At 60.6% G+C, this 17609-nt stretch overlaps 1 protein-coding gene across 1 annotated transcript in view; it reads right to left on the bottom strand.

The window, feature by feature from the left end:
- Nucleotides 1–17609, bottom strand: part of CDH22 (cadherin 22) — a 132154-nt gene that overhangs the window by 52002 nt on the left and 62543 nt on the right. Inside the window, exon 3 of the mRNA XM_055138800.1 lies at nt 12931–13225. Coding sequence (XP_054994775.1) covers nt 12931–13225 — 295 coding nt within the window. The remainder of the gene's footprint in view (nt 1–12930; nt 13226–17609) is intronic.

Genomic DNA, 17609 nt, shown 5'->3' on the forward strand with positions numbered 1-17609 from the left:
ATCCCTGATGGCGTTTGGCCACCACTCAGCGCTCTGACCTTGGGCACGTCACCAGCCCCTCTGCGCCCGTGTTTGTTTTCACTTCTGACATGGCAGGGAGGTGAGGCTGGTACCCAGACTCCGGGCATCCTTTGAAGAATTCAAATCGGCTTCCACATTCAGCACAGGGCACAGTGCCTGGGCCGTGCCCAGCATCTACGAGAGGCAGGTTGTTGACGTCGGGGGAGGCGGGGGGGGGGCATGGCCAGATACAACGGTACAACCACACCTCCCTCCCAGGCAGAGACACGGCAACAGGAAAGGACGGGGGCACCGTGAAGGATGGGAGAGGGTCTCCTGGTGGGCCCCTCTGCGTGTCCCTCTCACCCGCCGCGTGAGGCACAACGCAAGATGAGTGACTCCCCAGGGACATGGCTGAATGGTAGAGCTCCTCTCTCTCCTCTCTTTCTCTCTCTCCCCTCTCTCTCTCCCTCTCTCTCGCTCTCTCCTCTCTCTCTCCCTCTTGCTCTTTCCTCTCTTTCTCTCTCTCTCCTCTCTCTCTCTCTTTCTCTCTCTCTCCTCTCTCTCTCCCCTCTCTCTCCCCTCTCTCTCCCTCTCTCTCTCTCCTCTCTCTCTCTCTGGCTGCATCCCAGGGACTCCCGAGGGGCTGATGGAATCATTTCCACAATCCTGGATTCTTTATTACAGCCATTACAGTTAATGCCGACACGTGGGGTTGGTGAAGGGTCAGTGATTCACCGCCTCCCCACATACTCCCCACGAGGGCCCTCTACATCCCCCCCAGCTCCACAAGTCAGCAGCTCCCCAGAATCAGCAGAAAAAGGGAACCCCGGGGTGACTACTATGGGACCACCTGGGGTCCAGCAGCTGCCCCTTACAGTGTACCAGCACGTTCGTCCCCTTCCTCGGTTCTCACACCAGTCTCCGAGGCAGGTGCCCGGGGTTGCCCGCTGTCCGGGCACGGAGGGGCGGGGAGGAACACCCTGTTTATGGGTTTTTCAGTTCCATGTTTCAATACTCCCTCCATGGCCGATTTCAGGTTACCAATGTGATACGAAGTGGCCCGGGACACTCCTGGAAATCAGCCTCTGGCCCTCGTGAGCTGACACCCGCCCACGTGAGCACATTCCCGCATCGCGCTGTTCCCATTTCCCAGATGAAGAAACAGACAGGCTCGCCGCAGGACGTCAGAGCAGGTTAATAATGACACTCATCAATATGTGATTATTTGTGATAACAGCAGATGCCAGGGAAGGCGCGGTGACAGATACCGCATAAGCCGGTTCTGTGTTGCCTTGTGGAATGCATACCACAAAGCTTCGAGAATAGCTTTGAAAGCTTTTCCCTTTACAGACGGGGAGGCGGAGGCCAAAGGAAGTCATGAACGTTTCTTTGCCTCGGTTTCTTCCCTTGAGAATTGGGAACAACAACACCACCAAGCCCCCCCAGGCCGTCATGCCAATCAAGTCCTGTGTTCAGGACCAAGGACAGGGCCTGGCTCCAGAGGCAGGATTCAAACCCAGAACTGTCTGAGGTCAAAACTCCACGTGTAGGGGCTGGAGCGATAGCACAGCGGGGAGGGCGTTTGCCTTGCACGCGGTCGACCCGGGTTCGATTCCCAGCATCCCATATGGTTCCCCAGCACTGCCAGGAGTAATTCCTGAGTGTAGAGCCAGGAGTAACCCCTGTGCATTGCCGGGTGTGACCCGAAAAGCAAAAAATGACAACAACAACAACAACAACAAAAACAAAAAAACTCCACATGTATCTTGCTATATAAAAGAGAAGGAGGGGGCGGAGAGAGAGAAGGAGGAGGAAGAGGAGGAGGAGGAGAAGGATGATGATGATGATGATGAGGAGGAGGAGGAGGAGGAGGAGGAGAATAGAAAGAGGAGGAGGAAATGAGAATGAGGAGGAGGAGGAGGAGGAGGAAAAAGGATAAGGAGGAGGAGGAGGAGGAAGAGGAGGAGGAGGACAAGGATGATGATGAGGAGGAGGACAAGGAGGAGGAGGAGGAGGAGGAGGACAAGGATGAGGAGGAGGAGGAGGAGGAGGAGGAGACAGGCAAGAGTGAGAGGCAGGAACCAGGGACCGGAGAGGGCGGCGAGTGGGAGAGCGGCCAGGAGCTGGCTTAGTGCTCTCTCTCCCTCCAGAGTGGTTCAGGCCCAGCCTTCCACTGGGATGAGTCACCTGCTGTCCTGGTGCTTCCTCCTGCTGGCGGCATTAGTCTCCCACCCAGGCTGGGAAGGGGAGGCTTGTCAGACGCTCCCGGGGCCCAGCGCTCCGTGTGGAACGTCGGCGGGGGGAGGCTGGTCCTCGGAGAGCCCAGCGCCAGTGGCTCCCCACCCGGCTGCCTCTCGGAGGAGCTTGCAAACCCAGCTGCCGCTCAGCCCCGGAGCAGCCCCGCTGCGGGAGTCTCTGGGGGCGCGGGGCCCACGAGGGCGTTTCTCCAAGCTCCCGCAGCAATCCGCAAGTGCGTCTCCAGCTAACGGGGAACGCTTCAGCCCCAACCCCTGCTTGAACTCGGGAGGGAACTGAGTCACAGAGCAGCACTGTGGGGACCCCAAGGCGGAGTCACGAGGAAGGGGAAGATGCAGAGGCGACATGCCACGCGGCCGGACCCCGTGCATGGACTGAGAATGACACCCCGGAGAGACCGGGCCACCGGGCCAGTCTGGCTTCTCCCGGGCAGAGCCACCAAGGAGCTGGATGCCCCCAGAGCAAGGCTGGTCTCAAGGTTGTCACCTCCTCGCTCTGTGCCGACGATCAAGCCTTTCCCCGTCCTGTCTCTTCCCTCCCCGGTAACCTTCAGTGATGTGGAGGGCCCTGCCCTGTCTCAGAGCCACGCTAGGGGGGACCAGAGACGATGGGGGTCTGCACTGGGGAAGCCAGGCACGCAGGGGGGGGGCCTCCGTATTGTTGGGAGGCCAGGTCCTTGGCCCTTAGTACCAGGCTCTCAGTACCAGTGTGTGTGTGTGTGTGTGTGTGTGTGTGTGTCTCGGGGCGGCAGGGGAAAATTGCACTGTCAACGTCTCTGTATTTTTTTTTTCTGACATGCCTGATTGATTTACTCGGGCAGTGCTGAGGTTGGAACCCAGGAGCAAACACAGGCGAGACACGTGCACTCTGGCCCAGCCCTACCCAGGGCCCCTGACACGGCACCTCAAGGGACCTGAAGTGGAAGTTCTGGAAGGCACGGCCCTCCTGTTCGAACCTGGAATGACTGGCCCGTGCCTCAGTTTCCCTCCTGGTGAGTGGAGACGGGCCCTTTCTCCTCCCTGCCTCCCCCCACCCACCCACCCCCGCCCCCGCCCTCCCCGTGAAGGAGAGGCCTTAATGAGAGGAAGGAGACTGTTGGAGAGTTCACCACCTAGGTGACCAAGTGTCATTATCATGAAGATGTTTGTAATTACCATCCTGCCTCTCCGCCTCCTCCCCTGGCTGCCCCGCTGGGCCTGGGAAAACCCTCAGCTCCCACTTGGCTTCTCAAACATTTATAAAAAAAAAAAATACCGAGTCCCACCCCCCGCTGCTGCCAGCCCTGCACAGAATGCATTCTATTAAAAATTAAAAACCACTTGTCGCGTCCCGCAAATCTTCAGATTACACCGGAAACATGTCCCTTCCCGAGCCCGCCCCGCGCCCTCCGAGACCAGCACTTAGGCCGCCGGGGGGCCTGGACCGGCCTGGACCTTGCTTCCGCCGGGCCAGCTAATGTTGATGGATGCGACACAGGAGGTGGGGGAATGTGGTTGCTCAGGGCTGGGCAGGGCCAGGGTGTGGGGGGGGGGGACAGGACAGAGGAGCAGAGCGGGGAGCGGGCAGGCCCCAAGGCAAGTGACAGAGAAGGTGGCCCCTGAGAGAGAGAGAGAGAGAGAGAGAGAGAGAGAGAGAGAGAGAGAGATGGGGCCAGGAAGTGGGTCAGAGAGACAGAGAGTCAGCAAGATAAAGTGGGGAAACAGATAGTCAGACACTCCGGGAGAAACGAGGCCAGAGATCCAGCCCAGAGGGGCCAAGAATCAAAGAGACAGGAAGTGGGGGACGGAGCGGGGGACAGGAAGAGGGACGCACAGAGAGGGCACGCCCGGAAGCTGAGTCAAACAGGCGCAGAGGGCCCGGAGAGACAGCACAGAGGGTAGGCGCTTGCCTTGGATGCAGCCCCCCGAGGGGTTCGATTCCCGGTCCCGGTGTCACATACAGTGCCCCTGGCTCGGAGTGATTCCTGAGTGCAGAGCCAGGAGTAACCAACCCCTGGGCATCTGTGGGGGGTAGTCCCCCAAAAAAATAAAAATCCAAATCAAACCCGGGAGCAGAGACCCACGGAGATACTTTGTTTTTTGTTTTGTTTTGTTTTTGCTTTTTGGGTCACACCGGGCTATGCACAGGGGTTACTCCTGGCTCTGCACTCAGGAATTACTCCTGGCGGTGCTCAGGGGACCATATGGGATGCTGGGAATCGAACCCGGGTTGGCTGCATGCAAGGCAAACGCCCTCCCCGCTGTGCTATTGCTCCAGCCCTGCTGCTGCTTCTTCTTCATCTACTTCGTCTTCCTCAACTCTTCTTCCTCCTCTTCCTCCTCCTCCTCCTCTTCTTCCAAGGCAAACGCCCTCCCTGCTGTGCTACTGCTCCAGCCCCACACGGAGATACTTTGAAAACGAGGAGAGGACGGATGGATGGACCCAGGGATGAGGGCGGAGGTGGCAGGCAGAAAGGACGCGTCTGGTCCCCTGGGCCGAGGGCCACCTTCTGTGGCAAACACGCCTGTGCAGGGTCTCCGCGGGCCCCAGAACCCCTGTCCCCCCACATCCCACGAGCCCTCGTGGGTCCGAGCTACAGACTCCCCTAGCGGGCGCCCCAATGTATGGGACCCCCTGCACACACCGACATGGGGGTCCCCGGGGACGCCTCGGGCCACCTGGTGTGTCTGGGACAGCGATACTTTTAGAATCTGCACGGCCAGCCCTCTGCCTGCCGCAGGAAGCAAAGGCAGGGATAGCGGGATGATTCAGCTCGGCCGGTCCCCAACATCTAAGGAGCACCCACCCTGCGCTACAGCCCAGGGGCGGGACGGGCCACTGTCCCCTTCGTGCCTCCCGTCAGGCGGCTGTCGGGCCCGGCTGCAGACGGTGCTCAGGTTCATTGAGTGACTTACTGACAGAGGCTGGCAGGGATGACACCTTCCGGGTCACATTCCCTGGGCCCCCGGGCCATCTCTGGGGCCAGGGGCCTCTGCCTCTCGGCCCCCCCTCCTCTTGGTGTCCTGCCCCCGCCCCCCAGTCCGGGGAGCTCCGGTGCTGGTTCCAGGCGAGGAGATATTGCACATATAGATCTTCCCGGACTTTAATTAAAAACATCTTTAGAAGTCGCCTCTGCAGAGGCCAGCAATTGATTCCTGGCCGGGTCTCGGAGGCTGCTGAGCTGCGCTCTCTCCGGCTGCAGAGGCCGGCCCCGCGCGCCCCGCGGCTCCTGCCCACCCCAAACGAGACCCTGGGGGCACGTGTGGCCTGCTTCCATCCTCCCTTCCGCTCTGTCCCCGCCAGGCCCGGACGGAGGAAGCGGACGAGCCCGTTCCCAGCTGGGGTGCCTGGCCCGGCACGAGCCTCCGTGTCCTCGGCGGTAAGACAGGGGTGAACTTAGCTCGAGCGAGTTCCGGGGGGACGAAATGACCTGAGGGGCGTGAAGTCCTGAGTGAGCTCAGGCCGGCGTGGTGACTGATCCGCACGTGCACTGAGGCAGGAGCTTGGCGCCCGGCTCCGGATTTGGGGTCTGGTGCCAGGTCCCCTCCACACTCTCTCCCTCTCTCTCTCCCTCTCTCTCTCCTTCCCTCTTTCTCTCCCTCTCTCTCCCCCTCTCTCCTTCCCTCTCTCTTTCCCTCTATCTCCTTCCCTCTCTCTCCTTCTCTCTTTCCTTCCCTCTTTCTCTCCTCTCTCTCCCTCTCTCTCTCCTTCCCTCTTTCTCTCCCTCTCTCCCTCTCTCTCTCCTTCCCTCTTTCTTTCCCTCTCTCTTCCTCTCTCTCCTTCCCTCTCTCTTTCCCTCTATCTCCTTCCCTCTCTCTCTCTCCTTCCCTCTCTCCCTCTCTCTCCTTCCCTCTCTCTCTCTCTCTCTCTCTCTCTCTCTCTCTCTCCCTCTCCCCCCCGCCCCCCCTCTCTCTCTTCCGTGGGAAAATAAGGACAGTAGTACCTGACCTGCTTGCTCTCCAGGACTGTGAGAATAAACAGCCCCGTGAGCACAGGCCAGCCCGAGAGCTATTACTTAGCGAGTCTCCCCAAAACTGCAGACTGCACGACAAAACAGCCTGGTCCATTGATCACAGATTCCTCCCACGCGGAGACGTGGCTCTGGCAGGGGTTCTGCCCACCCAGGGCTGTGGAGCCCCGATCAGCTGAGCAGTGCCAGCCCTCCCGGGCACACACACCTCCACCTTTGCTCACGGCAGACATCACTAGTCGATTGTGGAATTCTTTCCTGCTGAGGCTGAAGGAGCCCCCCCCACTCCTCAGCACGGGCCGCCAACAGTCCCTACCAGTCGGTCTGACCGCAGAGAGGAAACTGCTCCGTGTCAGGGCAGCTCTCCACACATCCGATTCGTACCCTCCTGCACATAGTAGGTGCTGGTATATGTTGCACCTTTTTTTCTTTTTTGCAAACCCAGTGGTATTCAAGACTTAGTTCTGCCTTTGCGTTCAGGGATCACTCCTGGCGGGGCTCAGGGGACCACACGGGATGGTCCCAGGGATCAAACCCAGGTCAGCTGTGTGGGCAGGCACTTTCCCCACTGCACTATCTTTCCAGCCCCCCAAATAGCTACTTGCTTTTCTAGCCCCTCGGAGGATATATATGTGTGTGTGTATATATATATACAAGCAAATATATATATACACACATATATAAAGTAGGTGCTAATATATGTTCGCTAAGCCGGTGACTCATCCCTGCAAGCCCTCCAGAGCCAAGTCCCCGGAGGCCTTGTCTATAATGGGTGCTAATAAACATTTGTGGATCTAATTCAATTACTTATCTTTACATCCCCCGTGGTGCCCAGAATAAGGCCGCGGCTAATAGATGAGCACCGGATTGAAGTTCTCATTTCTGTCCCTCGACAGTGCCAAGTCTAACGCCGTAGACACAGGCGGCATGAATAAGTAGCGGAGTTGCACCGGACGTGGGTCAGCATCTCGCCGGCTGCCGGTCAGTGTCTAGTGCCGCAGAGATGGGGACGGGCCCCCTCAGGGCACGCGGTGACGGCTTCCTTCCCTCTCCGAAGCCCAGCCCCTTGAGGGTCACCCGAGCAGAGGGGCCCCCCCAAGCTGCAGGGCGTCTCAGCCCTGACCTTCAGAGGCAGCCTGCCAGTGTGGCCTGGGCACTCCGAGGGCACCTTGGCAGATCTCTCTCCCTCCCTCCCTCCCTCTCTCTCATTCTCTCTCTCCCTTTCTTTCGCTCTCAATCATGTTCACTCACTTTTACTCTCTGTCTCTCTCTCACGGTCTCTCTCTTCCCCTCTCTCCTCCCTCTCCCTCGTTCTCACTCACTCTTACTCCTCCCACTCTCTCACTCTCAGTCTGTCTCTTTCTCTCTTACATGCGGGTTCAGGGGCCCCCGGGACAAGATTGGGCACTGGGTGTTGCAAACCGCCAGGGCCACGCCTGATGATGCCCACTGAGGGCTGTCGGGGGGTCCCTGTGGGGTCAGGCACACGCAAAGCAGGCCCGGCTCCCTGCTGCTCTGTCTCCCTGACCCCTGGACTCATTTCTTTTAGGTTTTATTTAATTAATTAATTTATTTATTTATTGCTTTTTTTGTGGGGGGTCATACCCAGGTGATGTTCAGGGGTTACTCCTGGCTCTGCACTCAGGAGTGACCCCTGGCAGTGCTCGGGACATGGGATGCCAGGGATCGAACCCGGGTCGGCCGCGTGCCAGGCCCACGCCCTCCCCGCTGTGCCATGGCTCCAGCCGCCTTCTTTAGGGCTTTAGAGCAGCTGCTCCAGCTCTGTCCAAGGGCTGGTGGGGAGGAGCCGAAACTCAGGGGGCCTCGCTGGAGCTCTCCCCGGTCTGGAATCTTACTCTTTTTTTTCGGGGGGGGGCACACGTGGCAGGGCTCTGGGGCTACCCCAGGCACAGTGGGGGGCCACCCCCAGGGTGCTCCAGACCCACTCCTGTGTGCAGGGCGCATGAGCGAACCCTCTGAGCTATGTCTCGGCCCTGACGCCCACTCTTAACACGGCCTCTGACGGGTTCTTGATTCCGTGCTGCAAACCAGCCCTTCCCGAGCATCCCGCACACCAGCAGCCGCAGCTCCGTTCACCCAGCTGCTCAGAAACATCAGCATCATCCCCGGCTTGCCTCCCTCACTCCACATCCAGACCCTCACCATTATTTTTTTTGTCCTATCTTTGACATCCGTCCCATTTCTTCTATCTTCCCACTGCCCCCACAAACCCAGGCGACTGTCCCCTCTTGCCTGCACTACAGAAAGTGCCTCCTGGGGCTGGAGAGATAGTACAGCCCCCACCAAACCCGTCCCCGGCCTTCCTCCTTGCTACTCCTCCAACACACCACACCCCAGGACCTTTGCACTGGCTGTACACCCTAGGCCAAGACCAGTCTTCCAGCTCCGTGGTTCTCAGAGGGAAGTCCTTAAGCAAGCAGCCTCAGCAGCAGCTGGAAATACGTTAGAAATGCAAATATTTCGAATAGCTGAGACCTCTGACTCAGAACCCCTGGGCAGGGACGGCCATCTGTGTTTTAACAAGCCCTCCAGGTAATTTGGAGCCGCAATTATACTTGCACACTGTGTTCCCTGGGCTGCCGGTTCTCTTCCCTCCCTGGAACCCGGCCAGCCCTGGCGGCTCGGGCCTCTCCGGGCCAGAGAGAGGCCTCCCCGCATGCCCCCTGTGGAACTCCCAACTCCCCGATTCTTCAGAGCGCGGGTCCGACAGGCAGACCGGCTCTCAGCTCTGCTTTCCGCCGGCTGCCGTCTGGGGGCTGCGTGCGCCCCTCCCTCCGTGCAGACCTCCTCGGAGCCCGGCTCACTCCCTTCCCTTTTAAGCTCCGAGTGGTTTAATTTGCCGGAGCTGCCGCCTTTCATGTTCCAAGGAGCGTCCTGCTCCCTCTGATCTCCCTAGCCGCCCAGACCCCGGCCCGCCCCCTGCCCCCAGCCCGGACCAGGAGGGGCCAGTCGCTGGGACTGATTTTCAAAGCTGCCCCGAGTCCTCCTCCAAGCCAGCGCACAGGCTCCGCTTCCCAGGGGAGTTCACTGGACACAGCGGATTCCGTTCCCGGTTCCCGTCGTTCCCGCTGCCTCCCGCCCCGGCCTGACCTCCCCGGCGTGGCCCGAGTCCTTCCCGAGTGGGATGTGGGAATGAGACTCTGGGAGGGGGAAGGAGGGGGGGCAGGGTTCCTGAAACAAGGGGGAGGGCCGCCTCTGGCCCCCACTCTCTGGGTGAGCCTGAACGAGTCCTTCCCTTCTCCTGACCTCAGGCTGCCCGGCTCTGCCGGGACGACCTCGCCACTCCAGCCTCACGGGGTGGCCGTGCCTCCTCTGCCCTCTGCCCACCAGTCCTGCAGCCCTTCAGAGAGGCAGCAGGAGGGAGGTGGCAATGGACAACCCTCCCTGGAGCCCCCCAGGCAGCCCGCCCACACTCCTCCCTGACACCAGACAACCAGAGAATGTTCTAGAATGCAAGGCACCAGGCTGTCAGACATACCCTGCTTTGTTATTTTTTTTTATTTTTGGGTCACACCTGGCATGCACAGGGGTTCCTCCTGGCTGGCTCTGCACTCAGGAATTACCCCCGGTGTTTCTCAGGGGACCCTATGGGATACCGGGGACCGAACGGGGTTGGCTGCAAGCAAGGCAAATGCCCTCCCCGCTGTGCTATCGCTCCAGCCCCGAGTCATGCCCTGTTCCTTCTCCAGCGCCACCTCTCACACTTTCCTGGCCTTTTCCTGGTGGGGACAGACAGGTTGTTTGGGGGAGGGTGGGGAACAGGCTCGAGTCAGAGATCTGGGGGCTTCTGGGCTGGGGAAGCAGGGCCCTGAGCCGCCCCGGCTTGCTCTGGGACCCTGCACTCATTCCCGCCCCTCTGCGTCCATTCCCCGTTTGCAGATCTGACTTCCGAGTGCTCCTGGGGCCTTGACGTTCAGGGGTTCCCGGCCTGTCGCTGCAGCCCCCGGGTTTCTGCGGAGCGCGGCACGGAGCTGCGGTTCCGGGGTGCCGGCGCATCTGTCTAATCGGCTCCAGCTCCGAGTCCCCTCTGGCCCCAGCCTGCTCTGCCGCCGCCGCCGGCTGCTTCCATCCCGGCAAATGGACATTCCATCTACTTAATTACCCGGGTCCACGCCGTGACGTCCTCCCCGAATCCCTCCCGCCACCCCACACCCGCCACATTAGCGGATGCTTTCAGCCTCTATTTTCAAAACATCCCCCAGAGGCGGCCTCTTTCCAGTCCCCCGCTGGTGCCACCTCATTCCAAGTTCCCGGCCTGCCCGGGGCAGAGCCAGAGACTCCCACCCGGCTTTCTGCTCCTCCCCTGCCTCCCCACCCGTCTAATTTGCACAGAACATGGCGCCCAACTACATCAAATCTGATCCCAAAATTCTTTTGATTGAATTTGATTGGGGGGGGCACTCCTGGCACTGCTCGGGGGAGCACTCCTGACAGTGCCCTGGGGAGCATTCCTGGCATCGCTCTGGGGAGCTCTCCTACAGTGTTTGGGGAGCACTCCTGGCAATGTTTGGGGAGCACTCCTGGGATTGCTCTGGGGAGCACTCCTGGAAGTGCTTGGGGAACACTCCTGGCAATGTTTGGGTAGCACTCCTGGGATTGCTCTGGGGAACACTCCTGGGATTGCTCTGGGGAGCACTCCTGGCAATGCTTGAGGAGCACTCCTGGCAGTGCTTGGGGAGCACTCCTGGCAGTGCTGGGGAGAGGGGGAAGCTCACAGCATCAGGAATTGAAGTGGGGCTCCGGTATGTGAAGCCTGTGTTCTGGGCTCTGAGTCACCGGCTCTGGCGTGCACATCTGCCCAGCACGGTCCCCCTCTCGGTTTCCCCTCTCAGCCTCCGCGCACGCACGGCCTCCCCAGGGGTCCTTCCGCCCTCAGTGTCAGGGGCTTCTCCTCTGAGAAGACCGCCCGGCACAGTCGCCTATTTATGGACCTGCTCATTTCCCCCTCAACCACGAGCCTTCCGTGAGGAGGGGCGGCCGGCCCGCCTCTCCCCGAGGTGGTCCCAGGGCGCGCACACAGCGGGGACTCACGCGTGTCTGGGAGTGAACGCAAGCGCCCGCGCGGACGGAGCGTGTTGTGTGAAGTGCCGGGCGCACGGCGAGGGTCACTGCAGGGCCGTCTCAGCCGCACCCGCTCCCCACACGCAGAGTCACCGGCTGGGAGGAAAGGCACAGTCTTGCCTTTCGCTCCCACGCGGGTGAAGCGGGAGGGGTCACGCGCAGAGAACACGCCGTAAGGAGAAAGACAAACGCGACTGACCCCACGCTGGGTGGGCGGGAGGGAGGGCTCAGCGCAGAGGGCTGGGCAGTGTCCGGAGTTAACAAGCCCTCGCACCCGGACCACAGAGCTGGGGGGGAGGAGGGAGTGGGCTGAGAGGGAGACTTCGGCGTTGGGGCCTGGGTGGGTGGCGTCTAGCGCGGCCCCCCTAAACCACAGCGACGCTCGCACCCCTGCAGACCGGGCGTCCCTCAAGAAGAGCTCAGGTCTCTAGCTTTTATTGCCTGGGTCCGAGGGCACGCCCGTCCTCGCTCACACCCTCCTGCACACGTGTGGGTGCGTGTGCCTGCCTGCTCGGTGCTTACACGCTTACCCACACTTACACACTTACACACTTGCACGCTCAGGGTTGCCATTCTGGAACCATTCCTCACCCCCCCTGTTTCTCTCTGGCCACCCCCTCCGCGCTCTTGACCCCCAACCCGCCCCACGGGGCTGGTCTGGGAAGGCTGAGCTTGACTGTGCCCCGTCCCCAGACCAGCCGAGGGGCCCTGGACCCCAGACTGCAGCTGAGAGGCCCCGAGAAGCAGCGCTGAGTCCTGGGCCAGTGTTGCAGCAGCAGGACCCTGTGTCCATCCAGCCTGGTCACAGGGGCCCGGGGCCAACACCACCGACACGGGAAGGAGGCAGCATGGATGGCCGAGGCCCTCACCCCTGGCTCCAGCTTCTACCAGCCCTGGCTACGTGGGCCCCGAGGCCTCGGGGGGGGGGTGAGAGCAGGCTCATCCCTCTGCTGGCTCCGGGGGTCCCCCGCTGCTGGGGAGGTGGTGGGCTCCGACAGCGCCGGGCCCTCCTGCAGGTATGGGTGGCAGTGGCAGACAGGTGCCCTCGCCCACGGACTCTGGGCTTTCCCCCGCAGCTTGATACAGCCGCACCTGCACCAGGGTCCACTGTCCCGGAGCTGTGTCCCAGGGGGCCGGGCCTGGGTGAACTGAGGCTTCCTCGAGGTGGGGACGAAAGTGGCCAGGACATCGCCCCCTCCCCCTGCACCATGCCTGCCTGCCTGCCTGCCCAGCCTGGCCATGTCCGTATCCTGCCGTATCCTGGCTTGCTCCTGCCGTATCCCCCCTCCCCCGGCTAGTTTGGTTGTGGCAGGGCCTGTGTCCACAGCATTGTGGGGGCCTTGTCCAGGGGCGGGGGCCGGTCAGGGGCTGCATCCGGCAGAGCCCATAGGTGGCCACGACGTCCGTGGGGAGGGGGGCGCAGCACATGGACGGAGTCAGCTGCCTGCCCACGTCGGCGGGGGGGGGGGGTGCAGCGAGCTGAGCCCGGGTCAGCATGAGACCCACGGGGACCCCTGAACTTCCACCCGGACCCCCCCCCCCCCGTGCCCAGCCTCAGCTCCTGTCGCCCCTCCCGCCGCCCCCTGCCCCGGTTCCTCCTGCCCGCAGCGCCCCCTCCCGAGGCCCCTCTCCCAGCCCACCTGTGGGGGACAGCTCGGCCACGCTGCCGATGTAGGGGCCGTGCAGGAAGCGGGGCTCGCTGTCGTTGATGTCCTGCACCTTGATGACGAACTCGGACTCGGGCTCCAGCAGGCGGTCGGTGGCGCGGTCCCGGGCCTGCGCCCGCAGCGTGTACAGCGGCTTCTGCTCCCGGTCCAGCCGCTCCATGGCGTGGATGTCGCCCGTCAGCTCATCGATGAGGAAGATGGTGCCGGCGCCCTCGCCCGAGATGGTGTATTTGATGGCCCCGTCCCCCTCGTCCGAGTCCGAGTGGATCTGGGAGGGCAGAGGGGCGGCAGGTGAGGGGCTGGGGCAGGGGGGCGGCGGGGCGAGGAGGGAGGGCGGCTGGGGCTGAGGGTGCAGGGTGAGGGGGCAGCGATAGGGCCAGGACTCCTAAGCACAGTGCTCTGATGGCCTATATTCTCCCGCAGAGACCAAGGCGGGGTCAGCCCCTCGCCCCAGCCCATGCCCGGGTCCGACCAGTCCTGTCCCTGGTCCCACCTCTCCGCCTCCCACCAGAGCTGCAGCCTCTCCCAGGCAGACGGCGACCACCTCCTACGCCCCCCAACTCTCCCCTCCCTCAGTCTGCTCAGGCAGCCAGACCCAGTCAAATGCCCACAGACCCCAAAGCTCTCCAGGACACACACACAGACACACACACACACACACACACACACACACACACACACACACACACACACACACACACACGCTCGTCCCCCCGAGATGTCAGCACAGGAAACCGTCCTTTGGCTGGGGACCTTCCACAGGCCCTTTGCACACGAGCAAGGACAGGCTTCACTGTGGACCTGGCGGGGCGGGTCCAAACCTAGCTCCAAGCTGCGGGCGGGCGGCTCTAAGAGCTCAGAGGCGGTGCTGGTCTCTCGCCTCCCGAGGGCCCAGCGCAGATGGGGGCAGAGCAAATGTATGCTGAAGACACTACCTGGTGCCAGGCACGCTGCTAAGCAACTCACAGACCCGCCTGGTTTCGGGCCTCGTGGAAAGACCTGAGGGGCCATTTGGGGATTGGGTGGGGAGGGCACTCGCTTTACACACAGCCCAGCTGGACTTGAACTCTGACACCACATATGGTTCCTGGAGCCCACAAGGAGTGACCACCAAGCTCAGGGCCGGGAGTAAGCTTCGAGCAGTGCTGGGGGAGAAAAAGAGAAAAAGAGAAAGAAAGAGGGAGAAAGAGAGAAAGGAAGAAAGGAAAGAAAGAAAGGAAGAAATGAAAGAAAGAAAGAAAGAAAGAAAGAAAGAAAGAAAGAAAGAAAGAAAGAAAGAAAGAAAGAAAGAAGGAAGGAAGGAAGGAGAGAGACAAGGAAAAGAGGGAGGAAGAGAGGAGGGAAGAGAAGAACAAAGGAAGAAAGGAAGGAAGGAAGGAAGGAAGGAAGGAAGGAAGGAAGGAAGGAAGGAAGGAAGGAAGGAAGGAAGGAAAGGAAGGAAGGAAGGATGAGAGAAGAGAGAAAAAGAAGGAAAAAAGAGAGAAGGAAGAAAGAAACGAAGGAAAGAGGGCTGGAGAGATACACAGTGGGTAGGGCACTGGCCTTGCATGTGTACCTGGGTTCGATCCCCAGCATCCCATATGGTTCTGCTAGCACTGCAAGGAGTGATTCCTGAGTGCAGATCCAGGAACAAGCCTTGGGCACCACCAGGTGTGGCAAGATAAAAGAGAGAAAGAGAGAGGGAGAGAGAGAGGGAGCAAGGAAGGAAGGAAGGAAGGAGGGAGGGAGGGAGGGAGGGAGGGAGGGAAGGATAGAAGGAAGAAAGGAAGGAAGGAAGGAAGGAAGGAAGGAAGGAAGGAAGGAAGGAAGGAAGGAAAAAAGGAAGGAAAGTAGGAAGGAAGGAAGGAAGGAAGGAAGGAAGGAAGGAAGGAAGGAAGGAAGGAAGGAAGGAAGGGAGGGAAGGAGGAAGGAAGGATGGAAGGAAGGAAGGAAGGAAAAGAGGAAGGAAGGAAGAAGGGAGGGAAGGAGGAAGGAAGGAAGGAAGGAAGGAAGGAAGGAAGGAAGGAAGGAAGGAAGGAAGGAAGGAAAAAAGGAAGAAAGGAAGAAAGGAAAAAGGAAGGAAAGTAGGAAGGAAGGAAGGAAGGAAGGAAGGAAGGAAGGAAGGAAGGAAGGAAGGGAAAAGGAAGGAAAGTAGGAAGGAAGGAAGGAAGGAAGGAAGGAAGGAAGGAAGGAAGGAAGGAAGGAAGGGAAAAGGAAGGAAAGTAGGAAGGAAGGAAGGAAGGAAGGAAGGAAGGAAGGAAGGAAGGAAGGAAGGAAGGAAGGAAGGAAAAGAGGAAGGAAGGAAGAAGGAAGAAGGAAGGAAGGAAGGAAGGAAGGAAGGAAGGAAGGAAGGAAGGAAGGAAGGAAGGAAGGAAGGAAGGAGGGAGGAAGGAAGGACGGAAGGCCCTAGAATCCTCTCTACACATCTTCCCGTTTTCTCTCTTCCATTGTCTGCTGTGGGGGGGGGCGGGTCTCCGTCAGTGCTCAGAGAAGTGCGGGGATCCCGCCCAGCAAACTCGGGTCCAGCAGTACCCGGGGCCATCCGCATGCTGCAGTGTCCTGCTCGCCCTGGAGTCTCTGTCCCCCCACCCCCCTTCCCACTGAAGATCCGACTGATGCAGTGGTTAGTTCCTGCTTGGCCGGTGCCGTTGTCCACCGGGGCCCAGCACCGCCTCCCTGGTGGTCTCTGCCGAGCCCTGGACCCTCCCCGGAGCAGCAGCCGGCTGGGAGCAGGGGGGCGTGGGGGAGGGAGCTGAACCTCACATATGGCTGCCCGGGGCCACGTGACAAGGGATGGAACCGCCAGCATCCGGGTGCACCCAGGGAGCGGTACCCGGGCTGCTGGGTGGAGGGTGTTCTGGCGAGGAGAGGAGAGGGTGCTCCCCCAGGAAGGGAGCTGCTTCTCCTTGATAGCAGGTAGCACCCCGGCGTGTGGAAAATCAGCGGGGCCGGAGAGCCATGAGCGTCTGATAAAGGTGCCCGTCCTGCCATCCTGCCAGCCCTCGAACTGCGCCCTAGCTGGGTGTGGGCGGGGCCAAAGCCAGGCTTGGGAGGCGCCGGGTCCCCCGTTCTCTGCCCTGCACCCAGGGCTCTGGGCAGGAGCCCAGCCAATGGCCGTTCCCGCAGACAGAAACCCCGAGTGTTGCTGTCCCGGCAAAGAGGGGCGTCTGGGCGGAGGATGGGGCTTGGGAAGGAGCCTGGGACCTTGGCCGGGTCCCCGGTCCTTCCTAAATGGCCGTCGCAGAGACAGACGATGGAGGAGACAGTCACGAGGGCTCCTTAGGGTTGGGGGCCCCCAAGCACCCCACCCCGCCGGGGGACCCTACGAAGCGTCACGTCGGGGGACACAAGCCCACCCGAGGCCCCGCAGGAGCAGCCCGGGTATAAATTCTGCGGGTGGAACTCGGTGTCTGAAAGGTGGATTATAGAAGTGCCATTCGGAAGATTGAATGGCCCATAAACATTTTCATATTTCATTAGCCGATTAATGGGCATCTCTCTCTTTTTGGCGAGTCTGCTGATTCTCAGCAGAAATCGCGGGGAGTAAATGGAGGCGTCTGCTGGAACCTTTCTGGGTCCCCGTCCTGTTATAGATTGCCCCAATTAATGCCCGTCCGGGCTCCACCGAGAAGCCTCCTTCCTGTCCAGTTACTGTTAATAGATTTCTCATAAGTGGCTGGATTGTAAAAACCTCATAACTCAGTTTAATGCCCCCAATAAAATTATCTCAAGACGTCGGCCCTGAATCACAGGCAGTGCGGGACGAGGCGACGGGTCTCCAGGTCGCTGTCAGAGCCTCGCCTCCACCTCTGCCCAGTGGGCAGGGGAGAGGAGAGGAGAGGAGAGAGCCAGCGGGCTTCTCTCGGGGTCCCTCTGCCGGCTCGTCCCCGGAGTCCTGGACCTTCATGGGCAAGTGCTTCTGAACCACGGGGACAGCACAGACACCATTCCCAGCTGGACGCTGGTGGCCGCCAGCACTGCTTCATGAAACACCTGCAATTCCCATTTCCCAGACAAGAACATCGAGGCACTCACCAGTGTGCAAGTGTGGTGGAGGAGCTTGTTCAGCTCTCTCTGTGTCTCTCTCTGTTTCTGTCTGTCTCTTTCTCTCTCTGTGTCTCTGTCTCTCTCTTTGTCTCTGTTTTTGTCTCTGTCTCTCTGTTTCTCTGTCTCTGTCTCTCTGTCTCTCTCTGTCTCTCTCTCTTTCTCTCGTTTTGGGGCCCCACTCACCAGTGCTCAGGGCTTACCCCTAGCTCTGCACTCAGAGATCGCTCCTAGCAGTGTGCAGGGGACCCAACAGGATGCTGTGATCGAACCCCAGCTGGCTGCGTGCAAGGCAAACGCCCTCCCCACTGTCCTATCGCGCCAGCCCCACCCTGCACCTGGCCTCTGTGAATCTGTTTTCCCACCTAAGGCATCAGGCCGAGTCCCCCAACCCACCCCGGCTCCCAGGGCCCAGACATGCCCGGCTCAGCAGCTTAGACCCACTGCAGGGAGGCTTAGCTCAGACCCGGGCAGGGATGGTTGACGAGGGAGGCGCCCGCAGGAGGGAGCAGAGCCCGGCAGTGACGTCACCGCTGTCCCTTCGAGTGCACAGGTGGGGGGTCCTGGGGGATGCAGCCGAGGGGAGGCGGGAACTGGAGGTTTATTGCAGGCGGGGGGGGGGGGGGGAG

Source organism: Sorex araneus, chromosome 5, assembly GCF_027595985.1.
Source record: "Sorex araneus isolate mSorAra2 chromosome 5, mSorAra2.pri, whole genome shotgun sequence".
Taxonomy (NCBI): Eukaryota; Metazoa; Chordata; class Mammalia; order Eulipotyphla; family Soricidae; genus Sorex; species Sorex araneus.